Genomic DNA, 19,750 nt, shown 5'->3' with positions numbered 1-19,750 from the left:
ACTGGCTGGTGTTGGGAAGGAACTGCTGTGGAGTATTGTGTTACAGTGAAGAAGACTGCTTCTTTTTGCTTGTGTTTTTTGAATATGTCTTGTTAAAATAGGACAAGCTTCTGTGTTAGAAAAGTAGTCTTTTAATGAAAACTTCTATTGGAAAACTTCTTTCAGTGTAGAATTTCTTTCTTCTCACCTTGACATGTTTTCTTTCCTTTGCTTGTAGGGCCTCTGTTGTCATCCCTGAAGAGAAGATGCCTGAAATGTACAGTATTCTGCAAAGCATCCCCCAGCGACAGATTGAAGAGATGCAAAGACAGGTAAAGCAATGTACCATGGTCAAATTATTGTCAAATTATTATTGCTTTACTCTTGGGGTATAGGTTCATACACCTGCCTAGCTCTGAAAGCTTTTGGAATGCAGAAACAGCCACTGTACTCTCATGTTAATATTTTTATTATTTGACCCTGTTCTTTCTTTGTGCTAAGCATCTGCATTTGCCATCACTTTTCAGTGGGATGGAAGCTCTCCCTGAGTGTACTGCCTACTGACCTCTATTAACATATTTCTGATGAAATCACGGTGTATATTTGTTTTTCTACATGGTATTTAAATTGTAGTAAAGAAGTTCAAGAGTCTGTTTCAAAGGAAGCTTTGGTTTGTAGAAAAATTTTAGTCACTTAAAATGTGAGAGGAGCATTAAGTCCAAAATATTTTAAATATTTTATCTACATTGACAATTCCTCTGAGAGAGAGATTTTTCTTACTTGGTGCAAGAGCTCAGAGCATGAACTATCAGGCCAGCAAAGAGGATATTAACATGTAATGTGCACTTGTATCTAGGATATTTCATCCTTGACTTCTTACTGTACCTGAGCATGTCTTGTTTTAAGGTAAGATGGTACTCTTATCATTGTCTCAGTTCCTCATCAGAAAAATCATAGAGGAAGTAAGAGTTAGGTATTTAAGGAAAAAGTAAACCATCTGATTTCAAGTGACTTTTCAAGATGCATGGAATTTCTGTAGTCAGATTTCTGCAAGAATTGTGAAGTCATGTGTCTGAAATCCCTTACACAGCCTTAGTGACAAAGTGGTCCTTTGCATGGTCCTTGTAAAAAGTGACCCAAGACATTTTTTCAGAATGTAGCCTACAACACTCTAGTTATTTTTACTTAGGCAGTGTTGAAAACTGCACAGTGTATTGTTAATATAATACATGTGGAGAAAATAGATTCTCAAATTTAGATGCAAATATCTTTCATACCTGAATTTTGTTGCCAGCTTCACTTCATTCTATTCTGAGTCTGCAAATACCACAGCAGCCATCAGGGGTCTCCTTTCTCTTTAGTGCCTTCACACAAATGAACCATTTTGGTGGGGCCTGCTGGCAGCACCAATGTGCCACCAAAACCAGGAGGTGAGAAAGTAACCTTGGTGTTACAGCTCCTAGAGATGTGATTTTTGGTTTAGAGATGTCAGCACTAGGGAGTTTTGCCTAATAAAACTTTAAAACTGATATTAATAGTCTGTCAAAATGTGCAATAACTTTCTTGTTGACTATTTCACTGATAATGCAAAATAATAATTTCAGGATAGTGTTCTCCAGCTATGGACAATGCACATGACATTATTGACACCTTAAACACTAAAGTATGAAATCAGGCAACTCATTTGTGAAAAAAAAAAAAAAGCCAACAAAATAAAGACAAAGGAGCAAACCCCCTAAGCATTCACCAACAATAACCCCCTTAATTTGGGTTATATATACATTATCTATATTACCTGTAACTCTATAAAATTAACCTAAAGTAGATGATATTTTAGTGCTCACAGTGCAGATATAGTCTCTGTTCAGAGGGAATTTTTGTTGGACTATACATGGTTTGCAATAGTCATTGTCACTGGGTTAAAACATCATTGGAAAGTGTGATTCTATTGACTGAAGGTGTGATGTGTTTTTCTAAAGCTTCTTCTCACATCTTGTTGCTTTTATTGTGTGTTTTGATAGTGAAAGAAACAGGATGAAATCACAAGGAATTCATCTTTGTAATTTTATCTCTGTGTATTGAGGATACTTAAACATGTTATCCATACATTTCATGTGCTGTCAGCTTTATTTACAAGGCAAAATCCCTGTGTGTCTCTGAAATTCCCTTGCTGATAGGTGTTCTGTGTTCTAGCCACCTAGAATGGTGAAAAGTACTAAATGACTGAAACTCTGTGGACTACCAGTAACCTGACATGTATGGTTGAGATAATTTTTTCTAGGCAAATAGAACAAATCCTTGCTCTGAGTTTCTCCTTGCTGAAACATGCATTTATTGTGTCAGACTTTTTGGGTCTGATAACCTTTGTGGGATTGGAGCCTTGCTGTCCAACTGCATTGGTTTCAGTTGTTATCTTATGATATAATTCTTATCCTTACTTGGAAAACATCAAAATTAAAACAAATATTACTGTAAATGTTAGCTTGCCTGTTTTCTTTGTTGATTACTTTGTACTTTTTCCAGAGTTTTATCACAGGAGATTCTCTGGAGATCATACATCAAGCTTAAAATGTAGACATAAACATATAAGCACACCTGTATATAATTTTTTCAAGTTGAATATATACCTGTATATAATTTTTTCTAGGTGTGTGCTTGTAAACATATAAGCACACACTTACATATACCTGTATATAATTTTTTTCAGCTTGTCTTCTTTTAATGAGTAAAATTTTCTCTATGCATATTTTTTTCTTTGTTTCTGGAGGTACTTCTAGCTATACATCAGCTGGGTATAGAAGGGAAGTTTTGTAGAGAGAAGTCATTACATTTAAGTTATATAAGAACTCATATTTGAAAGTGTGTTCTTCCAGTTTGCACATTTGTCATGAACATCACATAATACTGTCATGAAGAGGATAACATACAGGAGTTTCAATTTTGGAGACATCTGCTAGGATCAAGGGCTGGTATGAACTCAGCTGTGATTTCCTACAACACAATTCTGTTTTGCTCAACTTTTTATCAGACAGTACGTGGTATAAACTGGGAAAGAGATTAATTGGTTTGAGCAGAGCTTGAGTGTGGGAAATCAGAATTAATTCTACTGTCCTACATCATCCCTGATTGCACTGAGGTCTCTGGAGATCAGCTATATTAACTTATGCTGTTATTGCAGAACGGTTTGCACTCGACAATTACCAGTCCACTTTCCTGTCTGTCCTCACAAAAGGGAATAGTTTCTATGCTTGTAGCCTGATCTGCACAGTTGTAAAAAATTGATACATATTTTCAATACTGCAGGTACTGTCCCTGAAAACCAGATTCTACATATAATAATAAATAATAAATATAATAATAATAGTTCTTATTATTATTTTGACCATCAAAACCAGACTCTGCTGATTGAGCTGCTAAAATTAATAGCAGTCTGGATAAAACTTATGTATCTCTGGGATTGCTGTCTTATCTGTTTTCTACAGTAACGTTGTCACTCTCATTTTCTTTGAAGCTTCCTTGATCCATCCCCCTCTCACAAATAGTTCCATATGGAGTCTGAAACACTGGCAGAAGTGCCCAGGGGCAAGTTGATAAGCAGCTTAGCTGCACAGGCTTGATGCTGCATCCTATGCTTTCATTTTATCTGCACCTCTAACCAGCATCCAGGTAATAGCAAAGTTCTAGAAGTGGAGGCGAAGAAGTAGATGTAATTGGCCTGTATGATAGAGAGTAAAATTTGAACTTTTCTCTTGCTCCTGCAGAGTGAAATAGATAAAAGAAAAAAAGCTAAACAAAACTTTGCTGGTATTACCTTGTCTCACGTCTTGTACTATTTCCCTTGCAACAGGTTTTGGGTTTTTTGTTGTTTTTTTAAGGTTTTGCTCTCGAAACCTTTTAGTCTCTGCAAACATGTTTCAGCACTGTAGCTGATGCATAAATGTCTTTAGTAGTGTGAAAGTCTTCCTCAGCTTATATCTCAGCCACTGTGCTTTTTTCACCCTCTGTTTGTGAGGTGAATCTGTCTATAAAATAGACAGGCATTTGTAAGTATTTATCTTCACTTAATGCCAACATACTTAGAACTCTTTTAGCATGGATAGACTCATTAAGGCACAGAATCAGAAGTCCTATGTAGTGGGAATAGAAGACTCATTCTTCTGTTTATTTAGGTATTCTTACTCTCTGCAGAGATTTTAGGTAAGGAGTTTATTTTCAAAAGGTGGCTTTGTGTGCCTGTTCCTTTTTGACGTTGTAACATTCCCCATCTCCCAGAAGTAAAACTTCTGAATTCATATCTGTTCTGGAAGATTGGATGACTGTGTGTGCTCTGATGGCACAAGGATGATGAGCTGGTGTTCTCAAGTGTGGGAATTATCATCCTGGTTTTCTAGGGAAATGTGTATGATCACATACAATGTGTGTGCTGATTTCTCTTCTGATTTCTGTTAGTGCCCAATTTCAACTAAAGTTACAGAGAAGTGGAGAGGTTGGAGATAAGAAATTCCCTGAATTTCTTATCTGGGCACCTGTGTAGGAGTTAAGTACCCCAGAATAGCATGGCCTTTTAAGAAAAACTTTGCGGCTTGAGCTAACAGTTGTAGAAAACCATTTGCATTTATCCATTATGAATTGTCTGCTTTGGGAAAGGTTTTATTTGGAACTGGCACACCTTAGGCCACAGAAATTCAGGTACAAAATGGCCAAATGATAGAGTGGTAAATTAAATTCAGAATACAAAGGGGTATATGCAATTTAAAACAGCCTTCTCATAGGTAGTTTTGGCCTCTTAACTAGCTGCAATCACTTGGAAAAGAATTCTTAAGAGCTGTAATAAATAGTTATGTGAAAGTATAAATTCCATAGTCAGTTATGTTAAAAAAATACAAAGAATTTTTAGCAAAGAGAGAACAAGATGGAAAATACTGTGCCACCATGTAAATCTGTTGTATGTCTGCACCATGAATACAGTCTGTAGTTATGGTACTCCCATCTTGAAAGTTATGTAATAGAACAAATATGATCAAAAGTTTCAAGAGGAGACTGATGAAATAGTGTAACACTCTTCATATTTAAAATAAATGATTGGTGATGATGAAGCAGGAATATAATACAGAACTAAAAAATAAGAAGGTAATGAAAAAGTGACTGGATGTGACTGTACATTGTTGGATACAATTTCATTTGATGTCTCACAGTACTTTCATTATTTGGAATCTCGTCTGAAAAAAAGGAGATGATCTCACAGAACTAAAAAGTAGTCTATGAGAATCTCTGCATCATAATTTTGTGTGAGTGAAGGGTTTTTATTGACATAAAAGGCAGAATGAAGAAATCCAGAGAAGGAAAATCTGTCAGAGATGAATGCAGAGATGTACCCTCTGGCTTAAAAGTTCCTGCATTGCAGACTTCTGAAAGCTGGAGAGTACTTTGAGGAAGTGGTGGCTTATGCCTGCTGTGTCTGTGGGAGGGGGATTCCTGAGGTACCTGCTGTGGAGCTTGGTCAGAGGGAGAATATGGGAACACAAGGCCATTTGGTCAGACCTGGCAGCTTCAGGACTCATGTTTACAAAAGACTTGAGTATTATATTGCCTTGTGTAATAACGTTGTCAGATAATCAGTGGGTTTTAAAATGCATCTTCACTAGCTGCCAAACACTTCAGTGGGACACTATTGAAACTGATGTATAGTTTCCTTCTTTGGGTGAATGTGTAATTCACTTTCCTGAAGCCCCACAAGGTACCCTCTCAAATAGTTGGCCACGTACCATTCTTGCTTTTCACTAATTAAAGTTTTAGATAGTCACGACCTCTTGTGTTTTTTAGCCTGAGTGGACAATTGAAGGCTAAAACAGGATGTAAATTCAGGGTAAAATTTGTGGATAGAAAACATGTAGTTTGCAGTGTTTGTTCCCACAGTTAGAATACCTGGACAAGCTGTTGTGGTTTTTCTTGGGCAGATCCCATGTGCCTCGGCCCTGAACTGAGGAGAAGTTCAGACTCCAGGTCAAACAGAGCTGAAGACACAAGCATAAATCAATGACTTGTTTTAGTGCCACGTTAAAACAACATGAGTGGCTGGCTTTTCTGACCCTCCTCCCTTTCATTTAATGTGCTTCTTTGGCTCTTCTTTAAAGAGGGCTCTGTAGAGTAATTTCAACTCTTATCAGCTTGCTGACAGCTATATGAGCCTTTCTGCTGGCTCCAGGCAATCACTGCCAGCGTGTGAAACATCCCATTCTTGCAGTGAAATGGTCTTGGATAGAGTTAAAGCAAATGGGTGGTGGAGTTTTCCTGTGGGTGGTGCAGCTTACATGAAAGAGATGGGATTTAGTTCTTGTTAACCAATTAAACAGAAATTCATTTCAATATCTGGACACTAGATGCTCTTTGAGCATACTTAGGCTTTTACAAGTCCTTTTAATGAGAATATTAAATGTACAGCTGCAGTTCTTTCCCTGACAGGGCACAGCTTCTGTCTCTGGGTTCTGTAGAATCATCATTATCAAATTTAAGAAAACTTTCATCTGTCTGCCATTTGTAGCATTTTAAGGAGTGTGACTGCAGAGCCTAACCCTGCTTTAATCCTCCCAGAGTGCTTCAGTGAAGCTCTGGGTCCCCCATAAATGTCAGGCCTGGACAATTTGCCATCTTATCAGATGCAGTGAAGTTAGTTCCAGCCCTCTCACCCCTCCCCCAGAGGAAAGATTTGTTGCTGCAAACAGCAAAGGAAAGAAAAAAACTTTTTCCTGGCTTACTGCCAGGATCACCATGGGAGTTGTAGAATCCTTGGCATTTATATATGAGACCTTCATTGCTCCCCTCTCCCTTCAGTTGTTGCAGAGAGTATCCTTATCCTAGATTTTTTTTCTTCTTGTCTGTCCTGCCTTGTTGTTTTTCAGAATGAAGAAAACTGTCTTCGTGGCATCTTTTAGAAAGAGCTCTGAAATTTGAGACCAATCAGCACCTGTATCGTGTATCATTTTTAAAGGATACATTTGGGTTGCTTTTGTATCTACATTGGCAACTTCTAAACAGTAAAAGGTTAAACTTTACTGTAAGAGGAAAATGATGCTATTCTGAGACACTTTTATTTTCGTTTTCTGATTAGATTTTAAGAATCTGTGCTTTGAGAGTCTGTATCACGTTGCACAGTGGAGTTTTGGATACCCTTTGCAGATTGCTATACCCAACTTGAATAGACTACCGATAAACCAGATGATTCAGAATTTGGAAAGGCATGTACTTTTAGAAAGAATATTTGAAAATATTCTGTCATGCACATGAAGCAGTTAGCTGCAGACAAATGGATGATTAAGCATGATCTCCTGGCGTTGGACTCTTTCTTTGTTACTGTGTGCTTTCCCTCTGCTGCTGTATAGTCTGTACCACATCACGTTCCTTATCAAAGCTGCTTGCTTTGTTTGCCCCCTTTAATTGTTGAAAGTATTACAACTTTAGCATTTATCTATATAGCATAAATACACTGCATTGCTGTAGTAGTTTGCATGTGAGTATATTAAATAGAATAGTAAATACACCTTGGTCTTGTATCCATTTTACTGAATGTAAATAACTTATACAAGGTCAAATCATAATATTAATAATGGAATTTAGAAATCTAGATCCTCTTTTAATGACTGTATCAAATGTATGCTGCAGTACAGTAGGAACATCTGGCTTTTAAACTAGAAAGGTCTTACATTTTCTATAGAAACAATTGGCTGACAGATAATCTTCAGCCAGCTTTTCCTTTAATCTTTGTCTGTAAATTATGCAGATATATTGAATAGTTTCTTAGATGCCTGCAGGTAGGAAAATTATGTGTCTTTTTTCTTTTTTGCAAACTGAATAGTGGGCTGTGTTAGGAATATACTGTAGTGTCCCTTGGCTTTCAAATGCTGTAATTTGTATCTGGGGTTTGGCTTCTTCATTTTCCCTTTTTTTTTTTTTTTCTTATTGGGAACAATTTTGAATGCTCTTTAGAAATTAAAGTGGCAGCTGGCATTAGTTGTCATTGAATTCTGGTGACTTAGCTCTGTAGAGATGCTATGAGCAGAAGGATTGTAGAGGTTGTGCATATTCCAGGATGCTAATGTTCGTAGGGAATCATGGATAGAAATTTGGCTTCATAAACAAGAATAAATAAATAACTGGTTTTGAGGTCTTTCAATGATTTTTTTCATGTTAATTTATTTTCAATCCTGTTTCATTGTGGTGTGACTACCACATACTATTATCACAACCTGCAGTTAATATTCACCTTTCCCATTTCATCAGATAGCCATATAGCCATGTGCACTTTGAGCCATGAAGGATGAGGTATTTTTATATAGCACAAGCTAAGATCAGTTATTTTTAAGATGTGGAGGAAGAAAGCAGTGCCATGTTCTAAATGGAATTTTTCCAGTAGATGTGGAAAAACCCTCATGACTGCCAGTCCTTCAGATTTACCCTCTGAGAAGTCAGTAAGATGTATTTGTCTTCAAGCAACGCTGGCAGTAATGTCTGTGGTTAAAGTTGTCCAGTGTTGAGAACTGTGTGTATGGGGATATGTGTGTTGTGTTTGTGCTTATATAAAACAGAGCTGTATAGCTTACAGGAAACTGAGCAAAACATGCCTTCATCAAAAGGGCAAGTTCTTCCTGGTATGGAGCTTAAGCTCTGAAATTGAGGTATGTGCTGATTTTTGACAGCTATAATATAGTGGTAACCTTACCTAGATTTTTTTTTTTTCATCCTTCAAAAAGCTGTCCTTTCATGTGTGTGATTGGCACTGGGCTTGCTTTGTGTTTAGCTTCTCTAATCAAGGGAATTTAAGCTTCTATTCTTCCAGCATTAGTACTGCAGTCATGGGAAATCTCAAACAAGCCAGATCTTATTGCAGCAGTTGACACAAATAAAAGCAGTTGTGCTTTTATTTATTTATTTTTGATGCTGGATGCTGATTAAAAGTTTCCAAGCATCCTTTAGCTATGCTATAAAGCCAACCAGCAGAGAGCAGGGCAGCTGCCGAGGAAGGGAGATGCTGGTGGACACAGGACAAGATCACAGTGGGAAGCATCAGTGTGTGTAACTCAGAAAGCTGGGAAAGGTGTAAACAGATCCCCAATTTATCTATAGGGTGGGCTCTCCAAACACTGTTTTATTGGCCAGTGGCTCCTGCTTTACTAACCTCTAACCTCAGCAGTACTCAGAGGTGCTGCCCACCAGCCAGCCTTGTCTTTGAACCTCCCTTGGCTCCTGCCACCTCAAAGACTTGCAGTCAGATTCCTGTGTTTTGCTTGGGACCTCACCTCTCAGCAGGATGCCTGCAGCAGGGAAAACTGATCTACCCTGAGAACATAGACATATTTGAAGGCAATACCCCTAGGACTAGAAACCTATTGCTTTCAGTTTCAGGAGCTGTCTGTCACTTGTCAAGAAATGTGGATAAAACATCTTCCCACCCCCCAACTTCTGGGCATGCAGTAGTTGAATGTTCCCTGCAATTATATACATATATATTTGTTTTCTCTTGTTTTCCTGACTGCTGTTGAGTCAGTGATAGCACAATTCTAGCTCACTGTTGGTCTGGTTTTATGTTGAGAACAAACATCTTAATAAGGATGATACCGATTCCAGTTTTTGACTACTCCCCATGTTAGGTGTGCCTGCCACTTCCTTTACAGTAATGGCCTGGTGAAATTGGAGTAATTACAGAGCCATGCAAACTCCTGGAAACTGGAGGGATCAGAGTGGGCTATTTTTTGTGTTTTTACATCATTATTGATGACTATGTAGATATAATGGCTTATCTGGAAGCTAGAGTAGTATCTATTTCTCTTTTTCAGCTGTGTTATTTCTATGGTGTCAATACATGCCATTTGTTTGTAAATAGCAAGACAAACTGAAAGCTCTTTGGGAGCAAAGGGAATTCAGAAAATGGTAGTAATATTTTAATATCACCTTTTAAAACTCTAAATGCTGCATAAATTTTTGGGATTTTGTTTTGGTTGTGGGTTGTTTTTTTGAGTTTTGTTGTTTTTTCCTCTCATCCTGCTGCTTTCTTTGCTGGCTCTGTCTCCACACTTTGTAACAGTATTCCCAGCCACAGCTGAGAATGGGGTGGGTTCCTTGCTGCTCATAGTGCTGGTAGCTGTTTGTTGGCTCCATAACTGAAAAGTATTTTGACCATGGATTTGTAGGGTGCCAGGACAGTAAGTCAGGTTTCCTGGCTGGTGCAATGTTGCCTTCTGCACAAGAGTTGCTAAGTTGACATACTCATTAATCAAAGAAACAAGTTTGAGGTGCAGAAATATATGGAGGGAGGAGAGAGCACCAGTGCCAGGTGATACTTTTATCTATTCAAGTCTTGTGTTCTCGCTGTTTTTAGAATTAAGTTGCTATTACTAGGACAAGGAATAGCGGAAATCTGTATTTTAAGGGTAAAGATAATGCAGGATTTCAAAACTATATAAAAGTTGCCATTTAGTGAGAGAGAATGAGAGCTCTTTTATTGAAAGTACCTTCTTTTGTGTCATGTATTTAAGGAGAAGGGTCTTTATGAGAAGATTAAAACCTTAGAAACACCAAAGCAAGAAAGCTTCCAAAATCCATCACCCCTAAAACAATTCAAAAAACTCCTCAAACTCCCAAAGTTATGTGAAAGTGTGGAAGCAAGAGTGAAAATGTTAACTTTAACAGATAAGCTGCTAAGAACTGTTCTTGTATATGCATGGTATGTGTTGTATGTATGGATTACTACAATTGATGTGATTCTTTTCAAAGCACCAAAGAGGAGAATCTGAGGAAGGCTGCAGTGCAAGAAGCCTAGTTTTAATATCTGAGCTTGCACTCAGATTTTCTGTTAACTTTTTCTTTTAACTCTTCTAAGAGTCAGCAAGTAGTCTCCAGCAATAAAACTGAGAGTGAGTAGAAGTGAGTTATTCCCAAGTGGCTGCTATCTGAAGGGCAAGATTAGCATTTCGAACTCTGACCTCTGTCCCCTTATGATATGGCAGCTTCAAAAAGAAAAAGGAATAAAAGAAATCTGGATAATGGAAATATTCAGTTTTCACTCTGTTGTATCTGAAGGAGGCAAATGTACTTGTTTCATGGCTAAAATTACTGCAGTAGAGAATATTGAGCCAAAGAATTAAATCGACTTACTGCTTCACTTTTGAAGACATTGTTTTTGAAGCTGAATTACAATAAAAAGCAGCACCATGAAAAGTCTGTCTAGAATCTCTTTCTTAAAATATTTAACTGTAATGATACAAATTACTGATTTGTTTGCTCATACTGCTGAAGTGTCTTGTAATTAGGGAATATTCCTCTATAGACTACTCATATAATTTGTATAAGTTAAATAGAAGAATTGAGTGCTCTCAGGGCTTTACATGAGAATTGTGCATAAGTCAGTAACATGGAATGAAAGTTCAGAAATAATATTGAAATAATGATGTCAGATTACATTAGGAGCAAACCTTAGTTAACTGGAAACAACAGTATGTGACCTGCATTGTTCTACAGTTCATTCCTCTTTTTTCCCTTGCAGAGGAGCCTCTGGTTTGAGGTTCAGATAACCCCGATGCTGAATTATGGATTAGTCTTTATCTGAAGTGATCATGGGCCTCCAAAACTTCAATTCCTTGCTTATCTCCATTTTTAGCTTTAGAGGTGACATGTTGTTACTCTGAACACTCTTTATATACTGTCTGCACTACTGCTTTTCTTGGATAGGTCTGCAGTGAGAAACAGATGTAACACAGCCAGTTTAGGTTGAATTTGAAAGATGCTTTTAATCTGATATTCTATAAAAATGTAAAAATCAGAAAACTTTTCAGTTTCAGGCAAGTTAGCATGATTTTACCAGTATTTAATTGATTTAATGGATTAGCTTTTAAAATTCTTACATAATCCATGTATGGGAACAAGAAACTAATTTTTACTTGCAATTTCTAAAGAGTTTACCTGCAGTTTCATGTAATTGTGCTGGCACCCTAAAAATAAGATAACTTTTCAGAGCACAGCTCTCTTACTGTTTTTCATGGGCTGAGAGTTGTTTTTGAAAAATGTAACCTAGATTTGTGTAGCCTAGATTTGCATTTCAAGTCCTCATCCCTCTCTAGGAAAAATGAGACTACTTCAGGTCACTATTGAAACCAGAGCTTTAAGGGGAAGAAGGACCATGGCCTACAGCTAGTCACTTATTTTGTCCTCTCCTGATCCATTACTAAGAGAGGAATGGATTTATTGGAAGTTATTTTAAGGTACCAGAGGTCTAAATTTCTGTCTGAACAACCCTATTTTTTCCTGCACTGATTACCAAGAATAAGCCAACCTGCCTTAGGTTGAATGTGATCGAGTGATATCACCAAGGGTCCTACACCATCAAGCATTTTTTGTAAATCCCAAAATCTTACCATATTTTAGAAACAACAAAATACTGTTTAATTCTTACTAGTATAAAGTCTTATGAGGCTTTCTTGTGAGCCTGTATAAAAAACCTAAACATATCACTGGTTTTAGCTGATACCAGCTGGTATCATCTCTGCTGGAGAACTGCGTACTAAAAGTAGTATGTGTGATCAGCAAGGAAACTGTTGGAACAGGGAACCAGAGGTAGGAACAATGAAACAGTACAGAAAGAGGGTGCAAATTACAATTCATAAGCAGAAAAAGGTGGGAACTTGGGGCTATAAGTTCCTCAGTCTAAACCCAAAATTTATCTTGAGAAACTTTTTCTAAAATGCATATTGCTCCAAAAAAATAACTTACCTTCAGTCCCCTTTTGCACAGGAGGTCAGTAGGGCTCTTGAAGCTCAGGTTTACTATTGGACTATTATATAACATCAGCTATATTCATATGCATCTTGAGTATCGGGCAAACATACAAAAATTCAATTTATCTTGAACCTCAGTAGCCCATTTAATTCTACTGCCCCATGGCAATAGTTTGGGGCCAGGGGAGGTTGCCTGGGACCAGTCTGAGTAGTTTACTTGATATAATAATGTGCTATGTCTCAGTAACTTAAAATATGTTTGTTTATATTACAATATGACATAAAACTTTAGCAGGCCTTGTGGATGCACTTCCATGTCCAGAGCTGTCAGATGCACAGCTGAGTTGTAGATATTTACTGTAATATCTTTTGTATCCCTGTTGAAGGTACACGTTTTAGCAAAGGGTTACTGCAGTCATTTACTTCAGTTACTTAGCTAAATATTTTATTAATTTAAAGTTTCTATTTACAAATAATAAGAGAAGATAAAGTTAATGGGGTGTTTTCTATTCTTCTATCCATCCCAAAATTTGAAAGGTTTAGAATGGTTAAGTCTCATCTCTTTGAGGTCAATATTACGCATACTGCTGAGATGCTGAAGTAGAAGCAAGAAATCTAATAAATGCCAAACTTTTATCTGTAAATAAGTAACAGAACCAGGATTAAAAATAAGATCACCAAGTTTCCAGGCCAATGCTGTTGCAGCAGGTAGGCCACACTCTTTTGCTTGCATAGACTTCTCCAATCCAGCTGGGAGTAAAAGTCAGGAACCCCAAGAGCCATTAAGAAGGGAAAGCATTTAAGTAGAGTCACCATAGGTGGTGTGAAAATGGTTGTATTTCAAGGCCTTGTAAACCCTTTCAAGGCATTTTGGAAGCACTGAACTGTTGCAGTGGGGCAAAATCTCACAGCATCATGGCGCCTGACCTAAAAGTTGAGAAAAGTGGTGGTTTATGGGCAGTTAAATTTTACTACTCTTTTGCGAATTTTTTTCCCCCTCTTGCTACTTTTATGAACTCCCACCAAATCATGGGCTGTGAAAAGCCAGAAGGCTAGAAAGTTCCTTTCATGGACTGTTTTGCCCTTGATGTAAATGTTAAAGAAGGTTGTCCTTTCCTTACCTTATGCCCAGTGGTTTTTTTTTTGTCAAAAACCAATCGAAAGATTTACATTGATCTGTCTTGCACTCCACACCAGAGCACCATTAATGGCATTAAAATTAGAACTTATAAACATTATATGAATGAACTCTGTAACCTGATGCTATGTTGGCTTGTAAAGAGCTTCTAAAGAGATGCTAGTCCCCCAAGTGTGTTTATTTCTAAGGAAAATAACACCTTACCTAAATAAATGTTACTTTCTATGAGTAGGCTGCGCTGTTGCTGCATGCCGCTGCCTGTTGTTTGGTATGAAAATAAGTTCTAATGCTCCCTTCCCAAGCTCTTGCCTGTGCTGGTATGTACTGAATATTGGCAGTTTAGTTTCTTCATAGTCTGAACTAAATCCTGGAACTGAAAACAAGTGGAATTGAACTTTTGGGTTGGATGCTTGCTTGCTTGGTTTAAGGAACATCTGTCTTGCAAATATGGCTGATCTTTCTCAAGGTGTGCATGTGTATTTGTAAAGATAAATTGGTAACACTATATTATGTTAAGAAATTTTGGCCTTCACAGAAAGTGGTGGGTTTTCATGGCTGATTTGATGAGGATGTAGCAGTTGGAAGTGGGGCAGGAGGAAAGAAGAAAGGAAGGGCAACAACTTAGAACTGCTTACTGGCATGCCCATGTTTGTGAACTTAGTCTGCAGTGCTCACTGCTTGGTGAGAGAAGAGAATTTGGTCTCCGATTCCTTCAGTCTTTGGCTTCCATAATGAAGTTGTCATGTCTTTGTTAAATTTACTGCAGAAAGTGAATTCAAATGAACTAATTTCATGGGCAATCTATTGTGTAATGAGAACTTCCAGTCACTTCCAACCCACTGGGCAACCCGATAATATAATGTATTTCTCATTGTCAGTCAAGTCAATACGGTATGCTTGATTTGACTCGTCAAAGCATTGGTAAAACTGTTTTCAAAAGTAATGCTTTTCTGTCTTTCATTTTGGATCTATCCTAGATTTTCTATTTATCCACAAATTTAGAAGGAGAAGAGAAATTGGATTTCTTCTTTCAGTTTTCAATTCCTTGTAAGCCATAATGGTTAATGTACATTCATCTGTGTTGTCTTGGCAAACAGAGTACAAAGTAGATGTTTGATCTCTGTTAACCATGTAGGTTGCTCATGGCCTAAGCAATATTTAGGTGTATACAAAGTTAGCTTTCTCTACAAGTCTGTGGTCTACATAGTGTTTCCTTAGAAAAATCTGGAAACCCCATCAAACAGGGTTTTAGGGTACTAGAAGCTAATTTCAGTTCAAGTTGAAAGGAGATGTCTGACTTCATCATAGTTGTAGTCTGTGTGTGTGTGAAAGCCAAGGTCTGGACTTACAGATTGTTTATTGCAAGATCCTGAAAGGAGTTCAGGTAGCTCTAATTAGTGCATTGCAATTACCATACCTTAAAAACATTGCTTAGTGTATTAAAGTTACAGCTGAGTTTCCTGGATTCATAGATACAAAAAAGAGGAACAGAGAGCTCATTAAAGCTATGTAAGAACAATAAGAAAGTTGGTATAAGAGTCTGGAACAGAAACCTTTCCTTTTGTTGTTGTTACTCTCTCCCATATCACAAATGTGTTCATGGGATTTCTATCCCCTCTATTTCTTACATTCCAACATAAGCTTTTTAACCTCACCAAGCAGAGTAGAAAATAGATTTCAAATGGAATCAACATATATCTTCCCAATAGAAAACTTTCCCAAAATATTTAGTAACTCAGCATGTGGAGCAGCAGACACTAGCAAGCCATGTTAATCAGTTCTGCTTTATAAAAGCAAACAAGGTGGGGAGGAAGTAATGAGACCCTGAAACATCTGTTTGGGGACTTCAAATCCCCTTAGAAGGTTTTGAGTTCTGCCTTAAAGAAACACAACTCCAAAAATATTACAACCAACTGTGGGAACATTCTATGGCTCTTTACAAAAAATTAATTACATAAATATTAGTCTATAAAACATAAATTCCCTCTGCCCCCTTCTCCAGATTTGCTTCTGGTATAAAGGTGTAATCTTCCCTGACATTACAAGCATTCTTTAAGTAAAGAGAAGCTAGATCAGAGCCATCCTACTTTTGCTGAAGAAAGAAAACCATATTTGATTTTTATGAAGCTAGATAATAATAGATATTATGGTATTAATAAAGAGTCATAACATTATAGGAAAGCTGTCATTTAATGACAATGGAATACATAATCCTGTATTTCACACTATTAATAGTTACTCAATTGCTTATAAAGTTGTATGCTAAAAGGCTACATAGTTTCTCCTTCCTACTTAGTGCTGCTTGCAGCAATTGTTCTAAACTGTTGTCTATCATGAAAATAAAATTTAGAATCCTTTTTGTTTAGCATACTGGAACAGGGAAATTAGCTGTTGTGGTCCATTTTAATTCTTGATCTGCTTCTGGTTTTCTTTTTAGATTGCTGTTTTGATAATATATTTTTCTTAAGGGATAGGATATGGGGAAAGAAGTACTAATGCTTTTGCTTAGCATGTGGTGCTTGCTTTATTGTCTTTTTACTTATTCTTACCCTTTTATGTAATTCTTCTGCTTTTACACTTGAATGTGGAAGTAATTTTGTTCCGTGTTCCTGGTAATCAGCCTGTTATCCAGCTGTTAAGTCCTATCAGGAAGAGAAATAAGGAGAGGGAAGTGATTCTATTCTAAACTGAAGTTGCTTTGCACTCTCTCTGGATGACAATCTCCAGAGTAGTGTCATTTTGGACATACCCATCACTCTATGCATGGGTGTCCAAACTCTATGCATGGGTGTCATGGGTGAGTTAAAATTTAACTCTATGCAGTTAAATTTTGAAATAGTCACACTTACGGCTGTTTGCACAGTAAATGTAGTACTTGAGAGAGCAAAGACTTCTTTCCTGGTTTATTTTTAAATTGTAACATAGATTTTTTTCATCTTAAATATTTGCAGAAATATTCTACTGAATCTGTTTTACAAATTTTTTTTTTTTTACTCACAGAGTAGAGTTCTAGGGCTGGTGGTTCAGCAGCAAGACTGTAGTTCTAAACCCCATAGCTTACACTCTGAGTAAAGTGCAGGGTAGCATAAACATGAATATGTGCAAGGTTGTGCTTATAATCTTTCCTCTATACTGTTATTTAGTCTAGGAATATCCAAAAAGAAGTGTAAATGCAGGAATCACTGTGTGTCTTCTGTTAAAAAGTACTGACCTTCAGAGTGAGATCTGTTGGCATTTGTTAAAAACAGATAAACAAAAGTTATTTTTGGTTCATCTTAAGATCTGTACCTCCAGAAACTTGGTATTCCTTCAGTAATTGAATACGGTAAATAATATGGTAACTTTATAAGGCAAATAATCTTATTTAATATTTTCATGCATGCTATTTAAACTGCTAAACTCTAGACCCTTTTTTGCTATTTAAGAAATCTGTAGCAAGAGTAAAATAGCACTTGCCCAAATTTGTGTATTGTCTTCAGCTGTGTCCTGACTCTGAAAACTTCTGAAGGTTCCAATTAAAGAAAAAGTACATTTATTTTAATTGCTCTACCTTCTAGAAGCAAACACATGCTCTTATAGCTGGTAATTCACCATAGGGAGATTGCAAATGAAATTAATTTCTGGAGACTTCAGTGTGCTGCAGTTTCCTGAAGAAAAGTAAGGTTGAAAAAAATCATATCTTTTGGGCCAGAACTCCTGACCTACGTGGTTTGGTTAAGCATGTTTCCTTCTGGGTTGGATAGGGACCTACAGGATCATTTGATAGTTCTAGGGATTGAAAAAGTATGTTTATATCTCTTAACAGAGAGTCAGATAAGTCAGCATTTTCATTTGCAAACCTCTGCTTTTCTTCTGTAATTTCTGTCATACACAGAAACTGGGACAAGATGAAAACTTGTATGGGGCCTTAGTTTTGGAGCAACTCATCTGTGAAATTCGGAGCACCTGTGTATAACAATCTCAGGCTTCATTTCAGCAGCTTTACACTGTGCTAGAAATTAGCCTGGATTAACAATTGTAATAAATTGGCATGTACATGTAAAAATAATGATCATTTACTTGTATAAATAATATTAGGTCTCTTAGAAGCTATTAGTCTGGTAGGTTTTGTGAATATGGAAATTCTCTATCTGATCAAGTGTTTTAACATCTAATATTGATGTTAAAAAGAGACTTTCAAGTTCTGCCTTTCAGGCAGAGTGCTTTTATTTGACTGTTTAACTGTACTGTGGATTCCTTTACCTTAGAAAAAATGGAGTATAGGTAATTTATTTTCTTCTATGGTCAAAATACTTTTGACATTTTTCAGAATGAAAATGTATGATCTAAGTGTGAAAGTACTTGATTCCTTCAAATATTTTCATTCTGTTTAATCTCTTGCAAAATAATGCTGCTGCTTCTTTTTATTGGCTGAGAGTCCTTTTAAGGGGTGGAGTTGAGTTTAAAGCCTTCAGGCATTATGGAAATACTCTATCTACAATAAACATGGCTCCTAATTTAATTTCCACCTGACGTAGACTGCATGGAACAGATTGTGCATGGCAAGCCAAAATGGATTATTAAGCACTGGATCTGGCAGTGTGAAAGTGAATTTTATTTTCTTTACAGGCAAGGTGGTTCTGGGAAGCATATTTTCGATCGATGAAAGCAATTGCTCTCGCTACTCTTCAGATTATCAATGATAGAATTTACCCATATGCTGCCATTTCTTATGAAGAGTGGAATGATCCCCCAGCTGTGGTAAGCAAATTAATTTGATTTACTCATAAAACAAATTGTGGTTTTGGGGTTTTTCTTCCTCGTATAAAAGGTATGTGCTATGAAACTTGGTTATAATTCTGTGTCTGAGTTTGTGTGTGTATGTGTTGTGCTGGTAACTTGCACAGATGAAGCTAATATATTTTATGACAACTGGCAAAATAACTAGCAGTTTTATGTCCTGGCACAAAGATGAGAACTTTTAACTTTTGCTATTGCACATGTTAAATTGCTTCCTTGTTTAGATTTTTTTTTTCCTTGATGCCTACACACACACACACGCTTTGTTTCTGTTTAATTCAGAGAGAGTTTGGAGCACTGTATATATTTGGACATAGTCTGTATGATGCAGAGAAAATAGTGGAAATGCTGAAGATCTCAAAAAATCTGGGGGAGTCTTTCATATAATTCTGTTGAAATAGCTAATTTTTCTTATGCCTAAAATTTTCTCTATGTTACTTCTTAACAATTTCTCTAATACAGAAACTGATGATCAAAGTTTTACTGGATTTTTTTTTTTTTGCCTGTTCTTGGTTTAATTTAAAGTTTCACTGGTTGAACTCACTTCTGTTAAGAAAAAACAGTGCAGTATTAATTAACCTCCTGCACCAAGCAGCTGGTTCTGATTTTTTACTATATAAAAGCCTGTAGATAATTTTCACTTGTAATCAGTTAATTTTCTCTGTGTCAAAATATAAAAAATAGTTTTGTTTTACTAATAAAACCAAACTTGTTAACTGTCTTGCTTTATGATAGTTTAGAAAAAGAAAGCTGGGTAGGAGTATTGGGTAGGAGTAAAGTGGGTTTTACTTGAAACTCTTCAGACCTGGGGAGTGTGAACAGTTGCTGATGAAGAGTTAGAAGCTCATTGCTGTGTTTTAGAAGTTCTGTTTCCATTGCTGAGCCAAAGGCATTAATAATCTCCTCTTGTCCTTTCTCAGGGAGGAAATGTGGCCCTGATTATTATTTAAGGAAAATTAATCTGCACAAGTGTGTATTCGACAAGAAGGGAATCAGAATATTTTAACACCTTTACAATTATGGTAGCAGAGCCAAGCACCTTTAAACATGCTTAGTGAAATGAAGAAAATGCTTTAAGGATTACTGAGGG

The 19,750-nt window shown here is 36.8% G+C and overlaps 1 protein-coding gene across 2 annotated transcripts in view; it reads left to right on the top strand.

Annotated features, from left to right (window-relative positions):
• EXT2 (exostosin glycosyltransferase 2) overlaps positions 1-19,750 on the top strand; it is a 73,883-nt gene that overhangs the window by 15,402 nt on the left and 38,731 nt on the right. For both annotated transcript variants that reach the window (XM_005480130.4, XM_026794866.2), the window contains 2 exons: positions 218-311; positions 18,490-18,621. In XM_005480130.4, the coding sequence (XP_005480187.1) occupies positions 218-311; positions 18,490-18,621 (226 nt within the window). The remainder of the gene's footprint in view (positions 1-217; positions 312-18,489; positions 18,622-19,750) is intronic.

This window comes from Zonotrichia albicollis, chromosome 6 (genome assembly GCF_047830755.1).
Source record: "Zonotrichia albicollis isolate bZonAlb1 chromosome 6, bZonAlb1.hap1, whole genome shotgun sequence".
Lineage (NCBI taxonomy): Eukaryota > Metazoa > Chordata > Aves > Passeriformes > Passerellidae > Zonotrichia > Zonotrichia albicollis.
The sequence above is the reverse complement of the archived record's forward strand: the minus strand, read 5'-3'. Positions and strand labels throughout refer to the sequence as shown.